Genomic DNA, 25,359 nt, shown 5'->3' with positions numbered 1-25,359 from the left:
ATGTGATCTCCCCTCTAATTTTTGTAGTGTCATGAACAGCGTTTTGCATGATCTTTTGTCATTTTTGCTGAACTAGGCTACAAACAGTCCTACGCAGCTGCACAACAGCTACATAAACCAGAGGCTGACTAGACAGAGGGAATTCTTCAAGTGAGTAGAAACACTCCAGACCAAATGAGTCCAAGGATCTGATTCAGTGGCTGTTCTAATCAGCAATTGGTGATGGTGAAAGGGAAATATACTGGTAGCAGTAGGTGAAAGTATTTGTGTTTAGTGATAAAATAAGAGGATGATGGCAGCAGGGTTTTTTCTGATTTCTTGATGCTCCGGGGTCCTCCATTCTTTCCTGCTCATTGTTGCCCCATAGCACTTACACCTCTCCCCCCAGGCCATGCCCTGTTTGGCCAGGTGGTGACCTGATTGTGTCCATTTGATTCCTTCCCATCCCCTTGGGCCCATACTCACTGGTGCTCAATTTGGAAATTCAGGTGCCCGGTGAACCAGTCATTGAAAAGAGACTGCTCGACATTACAGGTGGCTGCCAACTGCAAAGACAAGGTGCCAACAGTAAATTTTAATGCTGCCTGGATCTAAAAGCAACTGGTGCAGGGGTCTTCCTGCGGCATGCTACAGAATGTACTTCAAACCAAGCAGTCATGTGCTCCTCACTGCACTACCAAGCTGTAGGATGAAATATTCTCTCACACTGCTTCTCCTGCACTGACTGTATTCCCAAGACTCCTTTAAATCAGCATTGCCTTTTATTTTATTTAAAGTATAGGTTGAACCTCTCTAATCTGGCACTGTCGGGACTGGACCAGTGCTGGACAAAAGAATTTTCTGGACCATGGGAGGTCAACGTTGTCTAGCAACATCACCACCACTTCCACTGCTTACTGGGCTCTTAGAAGACATTTAAGGGTAAATTACAGCTAAATAACAGCACAGAACACTGAGAATAAGGACCGGTGGCTGGAAACAAACTTCACGGGACCACAGGAAACTTGGCTACAACCATGGTAAGTGGTCATCCAGTTAACTAAAATCATGCTGGATTATTGATGTTGACGGACTAGAGTTCCAAATTAGAGAGGTTCAACATGTACACATTGTGACATACTGTTACATCACTGTGGGTTTGGTTGTGGAGGCTACCATTGTAAGCTTAACAGACTGAAAGTCATTTTTGTGACTTGCTGTAAATGTAGAATCTCTCGGAACCAAAGATAATGACGACATATACATTCACTAATACAAGGTTTGGCCTACTTTATAAGTTTTGTTAAAGTTGCAATTAATATTATGATTGCCCAAGGACATAAAAACTCTATATGTATCAGTGCACAAGTCACACATGGAGTTATACTTACATTCCTGATGGGAGTGTTAGGGTCTGAGGGGTCTCTCATGGCTTGGTAATCAGTACAGGGATGGCTCCTGCTGGGGTCTCCCAGAGGGAGCTCAAATTCCTTGTTTTGGGCAACCCTTTTTTATAACGGAAAGTGTATTGGACTTCTAAGCTGTGAGGTAAGACCAGTTATTCAAAGGTTGTGGGTTCATATCTCAACAAAATCACTTCTGAGCAGGGACATGATAGCAGTTTACAAGTACCTAAAAGAATGTTACAACGAGGAGAATGAAAAATTGTTCTCCTTGGCCTCTGAGGACAGGGCAAGAAAGAATGGACTTAAACTGCAGCAAGGGAGGTTTAGGTTGGATATTAAGAAAAACTTCCTAACTCTCAGGGTGGTTAAACATTAGAATAAATAACCTAGGGAGGTTGTGGAATCTCCATCACTGGAGATATTTAAGAGCAGGTTAGACAGACATCTGTCAGGGATGGTCTAAATGGTGCTTGGTACTGCCATGGGGGCAGGGGGCTGGACTCGATGGCCTCTCAAGATCCCTTCCAGTTCTAGTGTTCTATGATTCTATAATGGAATTCCATCTACACCTACACTCTGCACATGTCCATAAACGTGTTCCTCCTCTTTGCTCTTGTTGATCTGTGTCCCCTGGAAACTTAAGGGACCCCAATTTTCTAAAGGCTGGGTAAATTCCCTTTATTTTCATCAGCATCGATGCACAGCCTATACCTCACAATTAAGACATATGCCTGAGACAAATGCTCCTTTACGGTATTTTTACGATCTAATACTAATCTTTTGGGTAATGCTACACAATGTTATTGCTCCCATAATCTTAGAGTATCAGGTCATTTTCCAGTCACTTATCTCATTATTTCTTGTCTTCAAGGCCTAAAATACCTAAGCTAAGTCTAGAAGGCTTTAACCTACGGGTTGGATTTTAGCTTGTCTTTCTCATCTAATGCATTGTTCAGTATTTAGAGGAACTATCTTATACTTCTATAATCCTACAGATTAACTCTAACTGGCATACAATGAATACATATGCTATTGGAAGATTTACCCAACATTCCTCGGATTAGTAATGTTTTATACGAATCAGAGGGTTAGGGTTAGAGTTAGGGTTAGCTTCAGTGCCCACCCACACTTCATAAAGGGTGCCCGGGGGGTGGGAGACTCGGGTGGGGTTGGGGAATTCAGTATGCAGGCTGTCCCAGGGAGAGAGGACTATCGCAGCCCTCTCTCACTGCAGCAGCTTGGGGGTCAGGTGAGAAGCATCTGTCCATGGCCACTGCAGCTTCAGTGGGCACAGCTGGGGGAGGGTGCATGTTTCCTGGCTGGGGCAGGTCCAGGTTTGTCTGTCCCCTGTGCTTCCTAGCCAGAGTGAGGAATGCAGCTAAATGTGCACTTTCCCCTTACTCGCTGACAAAAAAGAATAGCCTGAACTGTTCCTGTATGAAAGTGGAGGGGAGCTACAGCTCTCCACAGCCTCCTTAAAAGGTGCCCGGAGGGTGGGCAGCTCGTGGCTCGGGCAGTCCCAGGGTGGGTGAGAGGTAAGTGTCCCCAGCCATCTCTTTTCACCTGCCTGGTGATTCCCTCTCTTTCTATATGGTTTTATGAGAAGCAATCCCATTCCAGGCACAGCCCTATTTTCCTGGCACAACCAAATCCTGACTTTGCTTTAAGTTAGGATAACAGGAAGCTGTATACCAAATTTGGTGATTATAGCTCTTATTGTTTAGGAGGAATTCTTGAACAGACAGACACACAGACAGGTGAACTCTCTCCGATATATAGTAGATAACATAACCATAGCATTATGCAATAAATGAATAATGAACTAAAATCAGTGGCTGCACCAGGGGTTCTCAAACTTCATTGCTCTGCAAAAACCTTTTGACAGCAAAGTTACTACTTGACCCCGGAAGTGGGGTGGAACCCAACCCTGGCTACTCCAGGTGTGGACATGGGCTCAGGCTTCGGCCGTCAGCGTCAGTAAGTTTAATGCTGGCCCTGGCGAGCCCGGTTCTCTCTAATTTCACCCACCACTGAGCGGAGTGAACTTTGTTGCATGCACCAATGTGGAGATGATATGCAGCACGGAGGTATTTGCCACGCATCATCTTCATATTGGTGCACCCATCAAAATTCATGTGGAGGTGGGTGAGGCCAAGGGGACCTGAGTGTGGGAGAGGGCCCAGGCCTGGGGCAGAGGATTGAGGAGGAGCGTAAGGGCTCTGGCTGGGACACAGGCTCGGGGGCATGGTGGGGATGAGGGGCTCAGGGCTGGGACACAGGGTTGGGGTGCAGGAATGTGAGGGCTCTGCCTGGGGTGAAAGCTCTGGAGTAGGGCCAGGGATGAGGTTGGGGTGCAGGAGTGTGAGGGTGGCCTCTAGGCCATGGCAGGGTGGTTCTATTATGGGAGATTAACACCGCAGCAGTCACCTGAGAGCTGAGCCAGTCTCTGTGCTTCTCGCAGTCAATTTCCATTGGAATATGGTTCATCTGTGTGACCCACACAAACCAGTGACTCTCCAGAAACCTTCGGAAGGAAGCATAACAATTCACAGTGCAGATCAGGATATCATCCGAGCAGCTCATCCTCCTCATACAGGTTACTGCAGGTAAAGCCAACCACAAAGGAGTGCGGGGAGGGGTGTACAGGGAGCAGCCATGTTGTTGTATGCAGAGGGGGCAATGGGCTTTAGGGGAGAACTTCCCAAGATGAGGGAGCCGTCAGCTTTGTGATTCTCTACAATGAGACGAATCAGCTTTGCTATAGGTTTTTCTTTTTTCCTTTGGGTCTTGGTTTTAGGTTGAGGGATTAACATGACCATTAGGATATGTTACGGTGTTAGCCCTCAGTGCTATCTCTCCTCAGCTCTCCTCACCGGTGGATTACTGTTTTACACTCTTGTGCCTTGACAACCTTTCAGCCCCCTGAAATGTTCCTGATTTACCTTCCTGCTGGCCTTGGACGAAGCTGTACTGAAGGGCTGTGGATGGAACCACAACCAACATTCTTAGAGCTAGTGCTGGAACTCTCCAAGGGTGGCGATGAGTGAGGAAGGGAGGAAAAAATGGAGATTCCCATCTCCATCTCCTGTCACCAGTGGTGCTGGAACAGGGAGTGCGGCCAGAATCCCTGGCTTGACGTAGTAATAGCAACCACCAAACACATGGTTTCCCTCATCAGCACACCTCACTGTCAAAGTTCTTCCAGAACCCCTGGCCATTACTATCACCCAGGCCTGCCAAAAGTGTGTGCGTGGGGAAAGGACAATGGCCAAGGAGCCCAGAGCTCCTGGCTGCTACTGTGGCAGTGGTGGCTGCTGGAGCCCAAGGCCCATTTAAATCACAGCTGAAGTACTACCCCTTTAAAGCCCAGCTCCCCCTGGCCCTGACCTTTCTGTCCTAGGCCCTGTCCCTTCTGAGGAGCAGAGTCACCCTGCCGCCACACCTTGCCCACGAGCCACAGTGGCTGTCAGCCCTGCTGCCATCACCAGGGATTTGGTGATGAGAACCTAAACACCAGACTCAAAGGTGCTGGAGCGGGGGTGAAAAGAAAATAAAAAGGGGAGAGGCTGTGGAGGAGGCTGAGGCGAGAGAAACCAGTGGGATGCAGTATAGATTGGGGAGGGTCAGTGGAGAGAATCTACTGAGGGAGAATGGTATGCCATGGATGTGTTATCAGCATCGCTCTCCATTTGGGCTTTGTGATGCCTGTGTCTGGGGGAGGGGCAGCAGTGGTTCTCACCTGACAAAGGTGAGGAGAAACAGGGATCCCAGAACTCCATAGAAAGGGATGTACGTGATGAAATAGCGCATGTAATAACTGAAGGCCCAGGCCAGGTCCTAGGTAGAGAAAGAAGAGAGAATGAACTCCAGGCAAGGTCCCTCTCTGCCCCCAACACTCTCCGTCAGCCAGCCATCTTCTGCAGAGTGCGCAGCATCCTCTTCTCTCCCTTGCCCTATAAGGTCCTCTCCACCACCCGCAAGGGATCCACATGGTTCAACACACACGCAGAAATGCTCTTTCACTCACCGCCCAGAACCTGTGCCTGATCATGGTCATGATGATTTGCATTTGGAAGTACACGGGGATGAGGAGAGGTGGGAAAACTGAAAGGCAAACAAAAGACAGCCAGTGAGGGAGACAAGTGTGTAGCATGAGGTGAATGGACAAGCTGGGGACCTGAAAATAATAACTGAGGCAAGAGCATGTGATGAGGCAACCAGAGCTCTGCTGCTGTCTCTCAGCAAAGAGAGGCATTTGCTCCATGTCCTGCTCGCTTTCAGATGTGGAAGATTCTAGATTAATACCAAGTAAACTAAAAAGATATATGGAGGTATACATCCCATAGAGCAGGAAGGGACTTTGAGAGGTCATTGAGTCCAGTCCTCTGCCCTCTTAGCAGGTCCAAGCATCATCTCTGTCTTTTTTTAATCTAATTGCCCCTAATTCCTAAAAGGCCTCCTCAAGGATTGAGCTCACAAGCCTGGGTTTAGCAAGCCAATGCACAAACCACCAAGCTATCCCTTCCACCCCAGTCCAGGACTTCTGCTGACATATACATCTCCTGGGGGCTGCCTCCTAACCTTGGTCCCCTGATTTACTTTATTTAATCTTTGTGGTGATGATAAGGATTCACAAAGCTTAACAATGATATCAGGAAGGCACTGGGCTGCCTGCTTCTATTGCAATTAAGACGTGAAAGGGCTCTGACAGGGACAGATTAGTTAGGAAGTGAAGAATAACTCTGCTGAAGCAAAAGGGAGCTGCAAGATAAGCATGCATGTAGGGAAGGTAGGGGGCCAGGGCATACTCACCTAGGAAGAAGTACTCGTGCTGGTGATTGTAAGGCAGGTACTTCAGCTTCTTCTTGCCATACTGGAAGGGGAGACAAAGGACAGAGAACTGTCTCAGCTCGTTCCACCCATGGATATGAAGCAACTTTCTGACAGATCTTTATTTTGTTAACTCCCGTTAGTCAAAGCTGTGGTTTTATGGACTATTCCTACTCTGTTGAATGCAGTCAAGGTTTTGCCGTTGCTTTACATGGACCAAGAGCAAGTCCTTAGAAAGCTGTTTTAGCATAATTTCTTCTCCATAGCTCTGTTTAGAACTGGGAAAATAGGGCATATTTTGAGATGTGGTAACTGATCGTTGTCACGGTTTATCTTGTCCTGCTAATACATGCTTAATCATAACTTCCTTGTCTACAATAGCTGCAAGTTCCCATTTAAAATAATCTATCCTGAGTACTTATTTGGCCCCTATTACTAATGTACCTGAGCACCTCACAATGTTTCATGAACCATGAGGTAGGGAAGTGCCGTTATCCTCCAGCTGCAGAGGAAAAGACACAGGCTCAGAGTTGTAAAAGTATTTTGGTATTGCTCCATTCAGTGTAGCAGTGCTTAACTGATTTAGGAGCCTAGGTCTCATTTTTCACAAGTGACACTGAAAGGTAAGTTGTCTAAAAATGGCTAGGTCTGGACTTCCAGTTTTCAGGTGAGGAGTGGAAAATTGTCGTTACAGTGAGAAGGTACTGTGAAATTTTCATGTCAAATGCCTCCTTTCATCAAACAAAATATCCTGAGGCAAAAAATTTCAACCCACTCTAAGAAGCATGCATGAGTCTCATGCACATCCTTGAGGCAATGGAAATCAGGGGGCTAATTCTCAGCATTATACAGCTTTCTTGGGCAAACTCATTCATTTCTAAGGACTCTTTAAGGACTTCTTTTTGGCTTCTAATCCTATAATTGCAAAGCAAAAAAAAAAAAAGAAACAAACAAAAAGCCTTCTGATTATTTTTGATTAACGGTGAAAGTCTATAAGCCCTAAAATAAAGAACTCTTATCTAAATAGCAAATGATACGTGATTTAAGAATGTTGGATAAGTCCCCTTTAACATGTGCAGTGCACTGTGGGATATGATACTGTATCTGTGCTTTGATTGTGTTGCTAATAAAGTCTTTATTTTGAAAAGGAAGCTTGCATCATTCCTGCTGTGAAGGGCAACATGCATTTTAAGAAAGAAAATTGAAAATAAATGTGAAAAAAATTGGCATAATTAAATTGGGGTTGGAATGGCTTCAAAAAAGTGGAAAATTGAAGATGAAAACAGAATTTTAAACTGAACAAACCCAATCCTTCGCATTTATATCGAGTTTATCTGGGCACCCTTTATGTTCCATTTGCAATGAGAAATTCAGCAACAACAAAAAACATGTTAAAAGTTTGTGAATGTCCTGCAGTAAACATGGCTGCGTCTACACTACAAAAATAACTTTGAAGTTGCTTACTTAAGTACAACTTGGAAGTAACAGATTTCTAAGCTGAGTGTCTACACACACCCTACTTTGAAGTTAACTTTGAAGTAGGGTACTACTCCATTCCCAGGACTGGAGTAAGTACTTTGAAGTTGGGTTCCCTTTCTTCAAAGTTAACTCTGAAGTAAGGGAAAATGTGTGTAGACTCTCTGCTGGCTACTTCGAAGTAGCACCTAACTTCAAAGTTAACTTCAAAGTTAATTCCTAGTGCAGACGCACCCCATATGTCACATTAGATATCATTGTGAGTGCGCTATTCCTAAAAGAGGGGTTACATAAAGTATGGCTTGACATTATTTAATAAGGACTGTCTCATATTCAAATGCATTGTGGGTCTTGAATTATTGAGGTTTTTATTGAATTAAAAAAAAAAAAAGACTCTTTTTGCTGTTTTGGTTGCTGACCCCAGGCTAAACCACGTAGTCGGAAAAGCTCTCTCCCCTCTGAGTGATCTCTCTCATCTGGGTTAAGGAATAAGAATAACCAAATTGGGTCAAACCAGTGGACCATAAAGCCCAGTATCCTGCCATCTGACAGTGACCAATGCCAAGTGCTCCAGAGGGAGTGAAAAGAACAGGGAGATCACTCAGTGATCCATCCTCTGTCATCCAGTCCCAGCATCTGGCAGTCAGAGGCTGAGGGATATCCAGAGCATGGGATTGTGTCCCTGATCACCTTGGCTAATAGCCAGTGGTGGATCAGTGCACCATGAATGTCATAATCATGAGGGTTAGCCAGCAGCCTGGGAGTAAAAGGGTTAACTTCCTTAGCCAGGTGGGGTTGGCCTATATGAATGTAGGTAAAAATTAAATTTTGGCTCCTCCTTTTGTTCTCTGGCTTTTGCTGCTTCTTTCCAGCCAGGAGGGAGAGAGACACAGAATATCTCCCTCCAAAAACAGGCCCTCCAATCTTCTGTAAGTAGGGTAAAGTTTAGACGAATCCATTAGGCTTTATTGTTTTATGGTTTGGGAAGTGGAATCTAATGTCTGTGCACTTTTTAGAAATGTTCTTTTACTCTCCTTGTAACTAAGTTCTAGGCCCATGGTGGAGACTCCCCATGTGTTTTACTTTGTGACTCTTCCATCTAGTCATAAGGCTTGCAACATAAATATTGTTGTAATAATAAAAGTTCTCTCTTTTTCTTTTTATTAACCTGGTATTGGTTAATATTTGTGTCCTGGTTTCTACTTTTCGGGCTGAGATTTCCCAAGTAGTCTCTCCCTGGTTTCCTTATTATTACTTGGGTGGTGGCAGCAAATTTTATCCCCGAAATCTAAGGTTTTTAGAATTTCTGGGGGGAAGTTTATACCAAAACCTGGTAGATAAGGTCCTGGAGGTACTTTTGCTGGCCCCCACTTCTGCATTTATCTTGCTAGAGTGGGGAAGGAGCCATAACAATGAATTTATGTAATACTATTTGAACCCAGTTACAGATTTGGCCTTCACAACAGCCCCTGGCAATGAGTTCCATAAGTTGACTGTGCATTGTGTGAGGAAATATTTCTTCACACAAAGATGGGGGCAGCATTAGGAAAGTTGGGGTGGTGTTGACTGTTCTGTGGGTGGAGGAGTTTCCTGTGCCATCAGTCCAATGCTCATTGCCAGTTGTTTGGGGTTCTCAGCTCAGCGTCCCCAGCTGCTTCCCTTTCTGCAAACTTTTGATTTTCATTCTCATTCCTGTTTCCTGCTTTTTGTTGTCCCAGGAAATCCATTAACATCTGGGTCCTATTACCCCTCCTCATCTGAGGGGTGTTCCTTTGGTTGCTGGTAGGCTCCATCCACCAGCTCCAGACTTGGAAATAGACCAACCCCTGTCACCCGTTGTCAGGAGTTCTATAGGCAGCGTTTCCACATTTGTGTTCTCCTCTTACACGTTTATTTCACTATTTCTTCCCACTCCCTTGTTCATTTCCATGTTGATTGACCCCTTGCTACATTTTGTTCCTTCCCCTGTGATTGAGGGGCAACCTCCAGAGGCCTGGTCCATGTTTTCGACTAAGTTCAAACAGGCTAACATCTTTCACCAGTAATATTCACATGGACACTAAGTCATTAGTGATTTCAGGAATTACAGGCTCATGAGACGGGAATTAAGTGTGGTCCAAGTTCTGCAAGATGGCATCAGGGTAAGGTTTCAATAGTAACAGCACCTCTAAGCACTGATATTCATGCATAGAATCATAGGGTTGGAAGACACCTCATGTCATAGAGTCTACTCTCCTTCTAAAAGCACTACCAACCCAACTAATCCCAAGTGTCCCAGGGTATTTTGTGATGGGGGCACCCATCTTCTGGAAATCATTCATCTCGGAAGACAGAACCAATTCCTTCATTGCTATGAGCACTCACGTTCTGCTGAACTATATGTGCAGTGGTTGGATCATCATCTTATTTTAAAACTTAGCTATCTGGGGCCAGATCTTCAAATGATGTAAATCGACAAACATCACTGATGTCAATGGAGTGGCACGGATTTACCCCAACTAAAGCTCTGACTCCAGACGTTTAGGTAATGGTTGGTTAGTTGTTTGTTATTGTCCAGGGGTGTATGGGGTGTACAGCGAGGGGTAGTACCTCTGTTGGGGAGACTTGTCGTACCCCTCCGGGGGTAGTCCGTTCACTTTGGTCCCCACCTGTTACTCAGCTCTCACTTGTGGCTCCAAGTAGCTGCAGCATGTGCAGTGGCCACACCCCGGGCAATGGCTTCGACAGGCCGGCCAAACCAGGCGACTGTAACCAATGGGGCTCAAACCCTCAATGAATTTTCAGTGAATTTAGGGATGTACCCACCCAGCATGCGAAGTCAGTTCCGGCGGACTGGGCGGAAGAGATCGTTTAGATCCAACGGCCAAGAAGGCGGTTCTGCAATGCTTTGTGGAAAGTGAAAGGCTTGACAAGGCACGAAAGATGTCAAGGCCATCCACTGCTACCAAAGAAGTTACCAGTCATGACGATTCTACGTACCACTGGTGTCTGGCTTCCAAGGTCAAGAGAGTGGGATTGGTCCTGTGCAACGGCTCTACCACTTGAAACGCTTTCATGCACAGGTCCTGTGCAAATCATCATATCATCCAAGTCCTGCAGCGATGGGGGAGGGGTGAAGCAACAGGTGGAGGTTACCAGTGGGAGTCATAGTCCCAATCCTGCATGTAGGCGGCCTGTGGACAAGTGGTCGTCCAGCTCTGTACCTGGGGCAGCAGAGCTGCCTGGCAGCATCCCAGGCGTCTGTGCAGTCCTCTTCAGGAGAGCACTGCTCACCCTAGTAAGGGAGGGGCCTAGAAAAGGTGGCCTAAAAATTGCCTGCCCTGCAACAACAACTGGCCAGCAAGTCGCAGCTGGCAGTTCAATCCTACTTGCGGTCAAAACAAAAAAAAATTTGAGAAGACTTACCATTGGTGTATGGAATGTTCGTACTCTCATGGATCAAGAAGCTCTTGCAAGACCTGAGAGAAGGACAGCTTTCATTGCTCGAGAACTAGCCTGCTACAGCATTGATATAGCAGCATTAAGTGAAACAAGATTGGCTGGGGAAGGTTTCTTGAGTGAACCAGGAAGTGATTATACCTTCTTTTGGAAGGGCAAGACTGAGACAGAGGATAGAATACATGGAGTCGGTCTGGCAATAAAAACCTCATTGATGCGTCAACTCCCAGACCTTCCTGTGGGTATCAATGAAAGATTGCTGAAACTACGCTTCCCACTAAATGCCAAACATCATGCCACCATCATCAGCGCATATACGCCCACTCTAACATGCCCTGACAACTCAAAGGAACAATTCTATGAAGATCTCAACAGACTGATCAAGGCCACACCTGCAACAGACAAACTACTCCTACTTGGAGATTTCAATGCCCGAGTCAGGGCGGACAATGAGAACTGGAAAGGAGTAACTGGGCCACGTGGTGTAGGCAAAATGAACAGCAATGGACTACTCTTTTTGAGCCTTTGTTCTGAAAATGACCCTGCTATTATTAACACTCTTTTCCGACAAGCAGATAAATACAAAATGACGTGGATGCACCCTAGGTCTAAACAGTGGCATCTGACAGATTATGCCACTGTCAGAAGGCAAGACATCTGAGATGTACTGATCACCAGAGTAATGCGAGGCGCAGAGTGCAACATGCTTTTAACATAGCCAAACTGAAGGATGCTCAATGTTTCAACAATTTTCAGAAGAGTCTCGATGACAAACTAACATCCCACGGTCAACTGATCGGTACTGTAACCGAAGGTGGGATCAGTTCAAGCAGATAGTGACTGACACATCAATAACATCGCTTGGACCAAAGAAAAGAATACATCAGGACTGGTTCAATGAGAACCAAGAAGAAATATGTTCAGCACTGGAAGTAAAGAGAAGAGCCTTTATCGAATGGCAGAATGACTCCTCCTCAGTCTCCAAATGGGACCATTTCAAGCACCTTCAGAGCAAAACACAAGAAGACCTCCATCAGATACAAGACAGCTGGTGGGAGAGCAAAGCCAAAGAAATTGAGCACTATGCTGAGACCCACAACTCAAAGATATTTTTTAGTGCTATTAAGACTGTCTATGGACCTTCTAAACCAAGGACTACCCCACTGCTCTCATCAGACAACATAACACTGATCAAAGACAAAGAGGGCATCAAAGGAAGATGCCAAGAACACTTTAGTAATCTCCTTAACAGACCATTGACTGTGAATAACATCCTCAATGAAATTCCACAACAACCCTTCTCGACAAATCTTGACTTTCCACCCACTACAGATGAGATTAAGAAAGCTGTTAGCCAGATGAGTTCAGGAAAAGCTCCAGGAAAAGATGGGATTCCAGCAGAGAGATATAAAGCAGCAGGTCCAGCAGCACTACCAGCGTTCCATAGCGTGATCATCAGCATCTGGGAGGATGAAAACATACCACAGGACCTCTGCGATGCTATTATTGTCTCCCTTTTCAAGAATAAAGGCAGCAAAGCAGAATGTGGAAACTACAGAGGCATATCCCTCCTCTCCATTGGAGGGAAGATCATCACCCGCATCATCTTGAACCACCTAACAGCCAGCATTTCCGAGGCAAATCCACCTGAAAGTCAATGTGGTTTTTCACCTGGCCGGAGCACAGTCGACATGGCGTTTGCTGTCAGACAAATACAAGAGAAGTGCATTGAACAGATCATGCACCTGTATGCTGTCTTCATAGATCTGACAAAGGCGTTTGATACCATCAACAGGGAAGCCCTTTGGACCATTCTAATACGACTTGGCTGCCTAAGAAAATTTGTCCAGATTATACACCTTTTCCATGATGGCATGACAGGCGAAGTACTGTCTGATGGAGCCACATCAGCCCGCTTCAACATCACCAATGGCGTGAAACAAGGATGTGTTCTCGCTCCTGTCCTATTTAACCTGTTCTTTGCATGCGTCCTTAACCATGCAATGAAAGATCTGGACCGAGGTATATACTTGAAATACCGGCATGATGGTTCACTTTTTGACCTCTGTCACCTGAATGCAAAGACTAAGACAGTGCAGAAACTCCTTTTTGAGGCACTCGTTGCCGACGACTGTGCCCTTATGGCTCACACTGAAAACGATCTTCAGCACATCGTCAACAAGTTTGCTGAGGCCTTGCAAATTTTCGGACTAACTATCAGCCTCGGAAAGACAGAAGTTCTCCATCAACCTGCACCTGGATCAAATGCTCCTGTCCCGAGTATCTCCATTGACGGCACTCAGCTTAAAGTAGTGGAGAACTTTAAATACCTGGGTAGTGTCATATCCAGTGATGGATCACTGGATAATGAGATCAATGCGCAAATATCCAAAGCAAGCCAGGCACTTGGCTGTCTGCATGTCAAAGTCCTAAACCACCACAACATCCGGATGTCAACAAAACTGCTTGTGTACAGAGCTGTTGTTCTCTCATCTCTTTTGTATGGGTGCAAAACATGGACACTATATAGACATCACATCAAGCAGCTCGACGCCTTCCACACATGCTGCCTCTGCAACATCATGAAGATCCACTGGCAAGACAAAGTGCCCAATCTTGAGGTCCTCGAGAGAGCCCAGATGACAAGCATCGAAATGATGATTATGACGTCACAACTACGTTGGACCGGTCATGTCAGCCGCATGGATGCCAACAGAATCCCTCTCCAGCTTCTGTATGGTGAACTCTCCCAGGGCATCCGGCATATAGGTTGTCCACGGAAACGCTATAAGGATACCATCAAAGCCAATCTGCAGTACAGCAGTAGCAAACCTAGGGACCTTGAGGACGCCGCCAGTCACAGAACACAGTGGCGTGCAACAGTCAGAAATATCTGCATTGCCTTTGAGGAAGACCTCTGCTGGCGTCTACAAGAGGCACACAAACGACATCACAGAGCATCAGCAATGCACAACCCACTGATTGCGAACTTCCCATGCACCATCTGCGGCAAAATGTGCACCTCTAGAATTGGCTTATATGGTCACCAGAGGGCACACCATGAGACCAATAACAGATGATCTGCATAGATTTGTCATCATCGGATCGATGGACTACCATTACTTATTATTGTCCAATCAGGGTCACTCATTCCAATGCTATATGGTGTGACCTTTCTGTGCTTTAAAAGGCCTGTTTTCACAGAACACCTCTGAGTACCTGTGCAGATAACTAGCCTTTTAGGTCACCTCTCCATCACGTATATGGAACTAGCTACTTTGGCACAGAAGTGGATTGCAGTGGCATGAGTGTGCCCCAGTATCTTCCTTTATGTCTCCCTGTGTTCTGTAACAAAGCCTTTGTGGGGTGTTTCAGAGCCACATGTTGGCTTTGTAAGCTTTTTTTTAGAGGCATGTTCTTATGGCCTTACCTCATAAACCACTACTGAGCTTTATTATACCCTTCCCGTAGGTCTTTGTATAGTAGACAGTAAATATTGTGGCCCTAGAGAGTCGGATTTAATTGCATTGCCTTAACAGATACAGTCACAGTGTGCAGTGTAGCTGACTCAAAGTTGCTGTGGGAACCATGGCTCTGAAACTGAGCTGCTGTAAATCAATACAGCCCCATTGATTCTGAGGCTTTACACAACTGAGAAGCTGGCCCTCTCTCTTTGAACTGATGATTTTTGTAGGACAAGGCTGTGTCCCAATGACTCAGCCCAGGGCTGAACTGCCTCAGGAAGGAATTACATCTCAGCTGTAGTCCCTCTGTGTTCCCTGCTTGCGTGCAGGGTGTAATATACTGCCAATAACTTACTATTCACCTTGCCATACTTGTTCAGCTGTGCTGGCGGGTGGCCTGGGAAATGCAGCCTGAGCTTTGCTTATTCCCTGCCCTACCCCAGCCTGCTCCCGTGAGGAAGTAATGAAGCAGGCAGAACCCCTTATCCCTGCCTGGACTGTCCCCACAGAGAAATAAGGGGTATTGCTCTCCCCTCTGCCCCTTTATGGGCATGCAGTACAACCAAGCTATTGGTGATTAACTCATCAGCACTACAATTGCATTAGTGCAGGCACCCTTGCCTACACTGGAGTTCCTCCATATTTTTCCTCACACAGAAGACACAAGAGGAAACTATTATTCTGATGTTACTACACTATCTGCTCTAAACAGAATTTGCAAGCGCTCCAATTAAACAAGGACCCATTTGAACACAAATATTGCAAGGCACTTCTTTCAATATTAGATCAACTTTTTAAATAAATGTGCTTGACTCTTCACAAGAAGTGTCTGTCACTGCAGAAGTAATAAACCAATGTCGAGCTGGAAATATCAGCAAGAAGCCCTATTTGGTTAAGTCTGCGAGCAGTATCTGAAGTATATATTTTTTCCACTCTTGGCTACCTCAACGGGATTAAAATGTACTACATTTCAGTGTTCTCTTCAGTCTGGTTTCCTAGCTCTCAAGCCACCTAAAATGTAATCCCCTTTGGGGTAAAAACATGTATGAGAAATTATATTTGTCAGAGAACTTTTTGGTCCTCATGTCTTCTCAAATTTTGAGCTAAATGCCTACCAGTAAACATATATGCAGGGAATCAGGGTGTTTCCCTTCAACACTTCCTCAAAGATGAAGTGTTAACAGCTGAGGTCTGGTCCTCCAGACACTGATCAACCCGTCTTCACAGAAAAAAGTTCTCTGAAGTCCACCAACAGCCACCATTCCTTTGGTTTACCTCAACAGGCTGAGAATCTCCTAGGACAAAAATATGCAGCATGTTCACATCTGGGTCCTTTCTGAAGATGTTGGGCTTAGCATGATGTTGGAAGTGACGGTGATTCCACCAGTTTGCTGAGGCACCCTGAGGAGAGGGAGGAAATTTTTTTTTTATGAGATGTCCCCTCATGCTGTGATACCCATACACTTGTATAATCTAAACCACATGTCATATAGTTTGTATCCAATCTCTTAACTTCCTTTGAAATCTTTGTAAGAGCAAAGGGGTTAAATCCTCTGTTCTGACAAGCTGACTGGTATCAGCTGAGGATCTGTCCCAAGGAGATCAGCGATGGGAAACTGCCACAAGTGACCACGAGTGGCCCTCCTTCATCTCAGAGGGCTGCAGTAGCCCTGCAGGCCCCCTTCCCCACATGCCTCTCATGCACTGCTCCTCATCTGCCCTCCCAGGTCTTTCAGAGCATGTGACTCACCTTATTCACGCTCTGTCCTCACTTCTCCCGCTTCCTCCCAGAGCTGGAACTGCCATGCACAACTGATTTGTGGCGTTCCAGCTCTTGGGTGGGGGAAGTGTGGGGATGAAACGCAAACCAAGCAATTCACACACTCTGAAGGTGCTGGAAGGAAGGGGGAGCATCAAAGAAGTGGGGGGCTCTGGTGTCTCAGTACATGAGAGGCACATATGGGAGGGAGGCAGCCAGGGGGTTCACAGGTGGAGTTCCATTGGCTGCATGTGGCCCATGGGCCACAGGTAGCCCACCACTGCTCTGAATTATTGCATCTTTTAAAGAAAGTATCAGCCACTTTGAGAGAGAAAAAGTTAGCCCGACCCACATGTAACCTCTAAAGTGTGTGTGGTTAACTGTCCCATGTACTGGTACCTACACCACTTGACAGAGAACAAATGTGTCCTCTACAGCCTCAGTTAAAAGTCAGCTGGCCTCCAGCTCAAGCTGTAGCAGTGCCTGTATTAAGGTCCAGATGTCCCAGGTTTGAGTGTGCCCATGGGCACGTACATTTATATTCTGCAAAGACAGGCAGACAGCCCACCAGCATGGGAAGCGCAAGACAAACAGTATCTTTCATCTAGGACTTTGTTGTTATTGGTGTCATGATCCCTGTCACTGAAGATACCAAGAATGACGTAAGGAAGGCAAAGCCACGCTGCCTTGTGCACTGGAAGAAAGAAGATGACAAGAATCCCTCTTTGCCTAATGGGAAAAAGACAAAACCAGCCAGAGAAATGCTAAGAAGGTTTTAATGGAGAGTATTTAAAAAGAAGACTGGACAGTGTCCCAAAAGGGTTCTGTGTCCTCATTTTCCCCTGGCATTTGTGACACACAGTACCAAGCTATGCCACTGCCAAGGATGCTCAGGCAGAAGGCCAGCAAACACTTGCCTTGTGACTGGCGATAAGTGTTGTGGGCAGCTGGCAGCTTCCAAGAATTCTGAGTGGACAGAGAACCTCCACCTCACAAAGCTGCCTTTAGTTTAGCCATGTTAATGAGCATCTGGAGGTTACTTGCCCCTGCAGACACATGCTGGAAACTGGTTGCCCCTGAACTGGGTGATCAGAGGGCTGTGCCTGCTACAAATAGTGGGGCATTGTTGGGAAGCTGGCACTGAGGGAATAGCCAACCCCAACGTGGGGGCCCTTATATTTGGATTACTGTGGTAGAAATGCTTTGTGGGCTTTCTGGTGTTCCCTGTTTAGGACTGCAAATGATTATCTAGAAAGTGAAGAAGAAGGAAGAGACAACTGTGAGAAGAGCAATGATCCAACAATGTCCTCTCCCTCTCCCTGGAATCAAAGGAGATTTATCATGTAGGCTATGCCCATCTAATCCTGAAAGATTATCCCTGTTCAGTGCACTAGAGGAAGGGAAATCCTGCCTTGGCACCCAGATCCCTGCTGCTCTCTTTCTATCATCTCTGTGCTCTGGTATTTTGCCTGCCTCCTGCCTTGCTTTTTATATGCTGCCAAATATGCCCTGGAGACACAACTTAAGCTAGAGCCCAAATATGGCAATTTGTTTAATCTTGTTCATGCAAATGAGAATCTCCTTCTTTAAGCCCTTTGTATATGCCTAAAATAATGGGCTGCTCCTGCTAGGACTCCCTATCTGCTCTCCTTGCATTAGAGCAGACTGGGTAGCATGTAGCAGAGGGGTAGCCCTGTAAGCAGCAATTAAACATTATTTGTGCTGCTTGAAAACTGGGAAGTTTCCAGCTGGTACCACGTGAGCTGTGCTTCAAGAAAGGGGAATGGAGGGACACCAGAGCCCCAGCTGGTGTAACTCAGCATAGTTCCATTGGAGTTATGATGATTTACATCAGCTGAGAATCTGGCCACCCTATGTGAGCCTCATAAAAACTCATTAAGTCCTTCTGCCTGCTGTTTCCTCCTCTGGAAGGATGAGATCTAGACCTGCTGATGAAGGTAGGGGGCACAAAGGGGGCAGTCACCCCAGGATCCAGCTATTCAAAGGGGCCTGAGGCTCCTGGTCACTGCTGTCACTACTGCAGCAGCAGTGGTTACTGGAGTCCCAAACCCTTTAAATCACGGTTGGAGCACCGTGCTGTGGGGACTGCACAGCTCTAAGGGCGGATGGGGGTGAGGAAAGTGGGGGTTCCAGTGCCATGTTCTAGACGGCACTGACAGCTGGATGCACAGCCCTGACCCTTTCTCCTGAGGCCCCACCACTTTTGCCTGAGGTCCCGCCCCATCCAAGGTACCATGACAGACTCCGATGCCACACCTTGCCCTGAGCCCCACAGACACTGTCATACCTCTTGGTGTGATCTGACTGAAGGCCTGGGGTTTATGGCGTTTACACCTACAGTCTGTAATGGAGTGGATCCCCAGTCTCTTCTGCTAAAGTTATTTTCCTTTGTGCACTATGCATTCGCATCCAGCAAATGACTTTTACCTTCAGGTGCCCGATGACAAACTTGTGGACAATGTGGTTCCATACAGACTTCTTAAAGACAGAGAGGTGTCCAAAGTCGTGCTGTAGCCACCCGGCCTGGGCCTGCAGAGGAAAAAGGCACAAGAAGGCTAGGGAGACCATATCTCCCTGTCCCAAATTTGGGACAGGGAGATATGGGGGGAAGGGGCAGCTCCTCTGAGGTACACCAATCCCCAGGTAGCTGGCGCCCCCAGCCCCAGCCACAGGGAAGTGGCAGCCGCCAGCTCCACCCGCCAGGAGTCCTGGAGAAGCAGCGATTGCAGGGTCTCCCAGCCCCAGAGCCCCGGGGAAGCACTGGCTGTGGGCACTCCTCACCCAGAGCCCTGAGGAAGCAGCAGCCATGGGTGCTCCTGCCCCCACCTCCAGCCCCTGAGGGCCTAAATATGGGCCAATTTATCCCTTTTAAAAAATAAGCAGGGACGCCTTTTTGGCATCCCAAATATGGGACCGTCCTGCCAAATACAGGCCGGTTGGTCACCTGGAGGAGGGCAAGTATTGTGTGTGTCTGTGTGAAATGTGTACAGTCCTAGACACAGAGAAAATGTGGAAGGGGAGAATTCTGTATTGGAGCTGTGGGAGGAAGATGTGAGACAGGGAGTGCGCTCAATGCATCCAACTGCAAGGCAGCAAATAGGCTCCTGTGACAGTGTGTACCCCACCGACAGTGGCCAAGGGGTTGGGGGCCAGGCTTATTGGGTGGAGAAGGCCCCACCCCCACACAGCTCTGCTGGGCATGGTCCAGCTGCAGCCCTAGTGTAAAGGCCAGAGGAGCCAGTCAGGCTGGGCTAGCAGCAGCCTGAGGAGCAGTACCACGAGTGACTAGGTTGTTGTGCCTGAATGCGAAGGACTCGGCTGTTGAGCCTGAGTGACTGGGCTGCAAGAGGGCTGCTATGCGATGTGACCCATGGGAAGGGTCATGGAGCAGCAGGCTCTGCCATAGACCCCCCTGAGCCAGAGCAAGGCAGTGAAGAGGTAAGGGGGTGCATATGTTCATGTGTGTTCTTCCCAAGTAACTTTTGGCATGAGGCACCATAAAGAGCTCTGCACGACAGGATGCACTGACAGGTTGCCTGTGGCAGAAGGCCATGCACCCCTGTTACTTTGTGCTCACTATTTCTCACCTGGGAGGTTGCAAGGATGCAGGCAAGTATAAAGGTTGTGATCCAGCCAGTGCCATAGTATGAAACTATTAACCAAGCCAAAGCTTCCATCACGATGATGTGACCCAAGTAAAAGGAGAAAAACAAGGGATTTGCTTTGAACAAGTTCATGTCCTCTGCTGTCTTTTTCAGAGCCCGGAAATCGTCCACCAGCTGGGGCTGTAAAATGGAAATGCAGGAGTTAAGGTGCAACTTCTTTACGTGTCAAAATGTTTCAGTTCCAACTTGGGCTGCCACACTAATATTATATGCCTGTCTTGGAGCCATCAGCTTCCCCACAGGGAGAGAAGAATTATAGTCTGTGCTCATGCAGTCTTTGGAGTTTTTGCACTACCTCCCAGGAGCCTGAGCCTATTCCCTACCCTGATGGGTCTCACCCCACTTTCTTGACCTACTTCCTTGAGGTGGAAAACCAAGTAAAGGTCAGATACTCAAGTGGTGTAAGTCATCCAAGATTCACTTATGTTGCTGTGCCTATGGCAACTGACAACAGCTAAGAATCTGACCCATCTTCTCTCTGTTTATCCAATCTTCGTGCTTGGTAATTCGTTCTATATAGGCTACAAAAGAACGTTTCCTCTCTCCTTGCGGAACTCTTCACTTATGCATAGCCCTGAACCTCTGCTGATGGGAAACTATAATGCCAAGGCAGCTCTATTCTCTTTGGGATGTGTTCAGTTCGCATGCAGCAGATCAAGAGGTCATGCAGGTTAATATAGTTACTGCTATTGTGTATGAAACAGGCACGTCATGAACTCCGTCGGCTAAAGAACAATAAGAAAGAGAAAGAGTTTCACTTTAAGAGTCTGGTGTGCAGTGGATAGGATCTGAATAATGAATGAATGGAACTTCTGGGATGTGCTTAGAGCTGGACACGTTGCCATGGGGTGGGGAAAAGGCCAGGCTGTGTTACACCTTCATAAGCACAGCACTCAGAGCAGGCAGTTAGTCTCATCTCCTCCACTGGTGTTTTTTTTTTTTTTCACTCACTCCACAAACGTGGCCATTTACATGGACTTCTCCATCGCTGAGAGCCAAGCACCTGGAGCCCCTGTGAATTTCTGAGTGGTGTTTGCTCAGTCTCTGTTGTCAGGAGGGTAATATGGAGAAGAAGAAGGAAGAGAATTCAAACCTGGTTTAGACAAAAGTGATCTCATTTTGGCAGCCCCATGCTCTTTGGTCCATTGCGCAGAAGTGGGGCACATTATGGAACTATGGGCAGATCCAGGTCACAAGAATTCGAGCAGCATGATTGCTGACTAGAGATGACCTCCAGCCACTAGGACTGGATCCAGAACTTGACCCATATTTATTCAACATTTGTGAGGGTTCAAACTGGTGAATTTGGACTGGGCTCCTCTTCAGTGGTCACAGATCAGGCTTGACCTGCACAGGCAGAGCTGTAGAAGGCCTGCAGGAGGACAGTAACAGGGCATGCTGCAAGTCAGGAGAAATTTGCCTAACCCTGCACCATGAACACAGGGCCACACAAAGTTGTCTGACTGTGGGTGTCTTTCCCTGCACTTTTCTGTACTCATTAGCGCTGCCTACAGTGCAGAGGGCTTGTGAATGGTGTATAGTGGCTTTGCACACAGGAAGCTGGAGAGCAGCTTTGTAGAAAAACTGTGGAATGACCAGAATGTAGACTCTCTCATCCAAAAACAGAGACAGTAGAGAGGGGTTTGCAGCTACTCACATTTTTGACTCGTTCCTGGCTAGGTTCCCCTGGGGCAAGCTCTCCAATCAGCAACGGCTTGAGAAACTTCTGCACAAAGCTGGGGTTGAGGTGAAAAGCCTGGAAAGCATCCTGCAGTGGAAACACAAGTGGACAGAATGGAGTCAGTAAGAGCGATCACTGGACATTGGTTCTTTCCTGTTTGTCCCCAGCAATGCCTTCTTCTCAGGGTTTCCTCCATATTACCCCAACCATTTTCCCAACTCTGGTGCCAGCTCACAGTCAGTATCCACAGTAAACAACAATATTGAAAGATATCAGCTCCTGACCTGTGTATAGCTCTAAAATGTTCAATGAAAATGCTTAAAGAGGGGTGGGGGGGATTGCAACTCTGGTCCTGAAACCTTGAATGCCCTAGCATTAGCTTCTGTCCAAATTGCAACATCAAAGCAATATCTGCATAGCTCTTTTTAATGCACTAGTTTGAATCCTGCCAACACAAGTGTGATGATATGGGTTGGGAGATTCATTCCCAGTCTAGACATACCCTAAAACATCCATAGTACTGAAACAGCGGTATGCCAAAGCACACCCTGGATCTTTGAATGCACAGTAGCAGGGAACACACACCAATCTCTGTATAGACAAGGCCTAAACCTCCTCCTCTGAAATATACTGGGCATGGTAAAAGTTGACCCGAGAAAAGCCTTGGGTTAAAATAAGTAAGTGATGCTCCCCCTGAGACTCAATAAAAGGGGGTTATCCAAATTGTATTCTACTCAGCTACCACCTATATTATTTAGCCAATGAGCATGTCTGATGTTTGATGTCTGATGATTATATCTCAGCTTTAAAATTTGACTAGAACTGCAGCAAATTGATTAAACTGACACCACCCAGCCTCCCACTTATGCACACAGAACATCCATGGGCCACATGGGGATGGGGAGGGTGGCAATGATAAATCCATTTGTCAGAGAGGTTTTCTTCTGAGTTGTCCAGGTGTTGGGTAGTTTCCTCTTTACCATATCGTAACAGGGACCACCCGCGTGTGAGTGCCCCTCTGTGGCAAAGGGATGCTGCATACGGTCTTTGCCTGATTGTCTCCAAGGCTCTGGACCTAGGATCTGACTAGCCCTGTCCATAGAGCTGTCAGTTCTAGGGTTAGGCTTGTGACCAGTCTTTGGCCACTGGGCCTGGGCCTTGCCTAGATCTAAGTTTGGGCTGCACTCAGAGCTATTCAAAGTGCTGGTGGGCTCCCAGACAGCATAGAGACCTGCCTGGGTTGAGCTCCTGAGAGGAATGGCCAGGCCTTAACCCAGCAGCTCCTTTTATAGCTGTCTGCCGGGACCTGATTGGCAGCAGCAGAGACAGATGTTCTATCCTGCCTGGAGGACCTCTTGTCTGCTCCTCTTACTGGGATGGGGTGTTGCAAGGCTTCTGGCCCCCTGTCGAGGGCATCAGGGCTCAGTCCACCACACCACACATATGCAGAATTCTGGCTCTGCTATCAGGAGAGACCTGGATGGAACACAGAGGCCAAGTTGTTGAGTTGGCCAGAATTCTGCCTGTGACTCCCTGGTCAGTGCCCACTGATGTGTGTCGCAAATGCTCCAAAATCTCCTCTCTGTGCTTTGCCAGTTCCATTGGTGGCAAAACCTTTACTCTTTGTCCATCCAGGCCTTTCCTGTTCACTTTTAAATACCCAGCTGCCACAGGTGCTGACAGGGAGCCTCATACTCCTGATGGTATCCTGCCTGGCATGTTAGCTTTACACACCCCACCCTCTGCAAGATCTGGCCAGAATCTGGTCCAAAGTGGCAATGTGTGTGGCTGGGTGGGGGGGTAGAGTTTCTTAAAGGCAGGACCTCTCCCTCCAGTGGAGTCTTTTTTGTTTCTGCAAAATCTGGGATATGCTCCAGCATCTTCACAAAACTCCCACCCAGTGAATTTCAATGGGTACTGAGATCTATTGTCACAAGAACTGCCACCAGAAATCTGTCTGTTTAAATTGCCAAATTCCTTATCTATGGCATTTTCCTTTGCTTGAGAGATCATAATGCTCTCAGGCTTTGCTTCCTTTTTCCCTGGACACTGTCCATTATCTAGTGACCTAGCCTGTTGCCAGAAGGTGGATTTTCACACTTCACACAAGGAGGCTGGCTTATTTGGTCACTCTGTCACACAAAGAAATAAGGCTAAGATTTTCCGAGGAGACAAGGTATTGGCCAAGGGACTCTCAGCCTAGAATAGAATCCAGGAGTGTTAAATCCCATCTATTGACACAGGCATAGCAAACAGAGCAGGAGTCAGGGAAGGGACTGAGGTGATATTCATCTCTTCTTCTTTAAGGCAGGGAACTGGAAAGAAAAGACAAATACAATGACAGCTACTGAGGCAGTCCTGGAAGTGTCTTGAGAAGAAGGAGAGAATAAGACTGGATAAAGAAGCTTTGGGTATAACAAGAAGAAGGCCTGTGGCACCCCATATACTAACAGATATTTCGAAGCATAAGCTTTCGTGGGCAAAGACCCGCTTTGTTGAATGCATGAGTGGGGGATTCCAGAGGAGGGTTTAAACACATGGACTTATGAAAAGGAGAGAGTACCAGTCAACAGGAGGGCCAAAGCTGACACGTTCTGTTCAGTCAGGAAGGATGTGGCCCATTATCAGCAGTTAATGTGGAGTTGTGAACATCAAGAGAGGAGAAATCAGGTCAATTCAGTCAGGGAGGATGTGGCCCATTATCAGGAGCTAATGTGATACTGGGCCACATCATCCCTGACAGAATTGACCTGATTTCTCCTCTCTTGATGGTCACAACTCCACATTAACTGGTGAAAAAGGGCCACTCGTGCATCTGACGAAGCGGGTCTTGGCCCGTGAAAGCTTATGCTCCAAAATATCTGTTAGTCTATAAGGTGCCTCAGGACTTCTTGTTGTTTTTGAAGATACAGACTAACTCAGCTACCCCTCTGTGGGCTGTACAGTATCTTTGAATGGGTCTCTGGGGAAAAGGTATGTACATCTGAAATGTCACTTGTTAAAGCTTATGGCAGAAGAGAAGTGAGTCCTAGCCATCCATCTGAAGATGATGGTGACGTTCAGATGAAGAATTGAAGCCATGACACAGGAATGGAGGGGGAACTGTAAAGGTAGAAGAAATGATAATACAACTTGGATCAAAAACCACTTTGGCTCAACAAATGCCACTACTAATAGTAATGCCCAGTTACACCTGGAAGCGGTAGCTGACAGATTTCTTTACCATACAGTCACTGAGCCCATAAGTGTTGATGCTGTTTTAGACTTGATTTTGGTAAGTCATGAGGACACTATAGAAGAGATAGTCACAAGAAAACCCTTGGACTGAGTGCTGACAACTTGATTCTGTTTAAATTCTATGAAAGGATAATCCAAACAGGTTGGCAGCTGTGTATTTTTACTTTCAAAAGGAGCACTGTCTGAGAAATTAAGGGAACTAGTTAGTGAAGTCAGCTGGACCAAAGAGCTCAGGGACTTCAATGTGGAGGAGGCATGGAATTCAATAGTGCAAAAATTACCTGGAATCAGCATCCCAGACAAGGAGGAAAAGCTTGTAGGGAAGTGCTCCAGATTTAACTGGATGGAGATGAGGAATAAGCAGAGCGCCCATAAAAACAAGAGAAGAGATTAATCAGCTAAA

At 46.7% G+C, this 25,359-nt stretch overlaps 1 protein-coding gene across 2 annotated transcripts in view; it reads right to left on the bottom strand.

Moving 5' to 3' along the window:
- Nucleotides 1–25,359, bottom strand: part of LOC142014830 (acyl-CoA 6-desaturase-like) — a 45,215-nt gene that overhangs the window by 14,983 nt on the left and 4,873 nt on the right. For both annotated transcript variants that reach the window (XM_074998004.1, XM_074998003.1), the window contains exons 2-10: nt 21,696–21,806; nt 19,961–20,158; nt 18,801–18,902; nt 15,869–15,994; nt 6,198–6,258; nt 5,413–5,489; nt 5,125–5,222; nt 3,813–3,909; nt 466–545 (exon numbers count right to left, since the gene is read on the bottom strand). In XM_074998004.1, the coding sequence (XP_074854105.1) occupies nt 466–545; nt 3,813–3,909; nt 5,125–5,222; nt 5,413–5,489; nt 6,198–6,258; nt 15,869–15,994; nt 18,801–18,902; nt 19,961–20,158; nt 21,696–21,806 (950 nt within the window). The remainder of the gene's footprint in view (nt 1–465; nt 546–3,812; nt 3,910–5,124; nt 5,223–5,412; nt 5,490–6,197; nt 6,259–15,868; nt 15,995–18,800; nt 18,903–19,960; nt 20,159–21,695; nt 21,807–25,359) is intronic.

This window comes from Carettochelys insculpta, chromosome 6, assembly GCF_033958435.1.
Source record: "Carettochelys insculpta isolate YL-2023 chromosome 6, ASM3395843v1, whole genome shotgun sequence".
NCBI lineage: Eukaryota > Metazoa > Chordata > Testudines > Carettochelyidae > Carettochelys > Carettochelys insculpta.
Note: the sequence above shows the minus strand (reverse complement) of the source record. Positions and strands in the feature narration are given on the sequence as shown.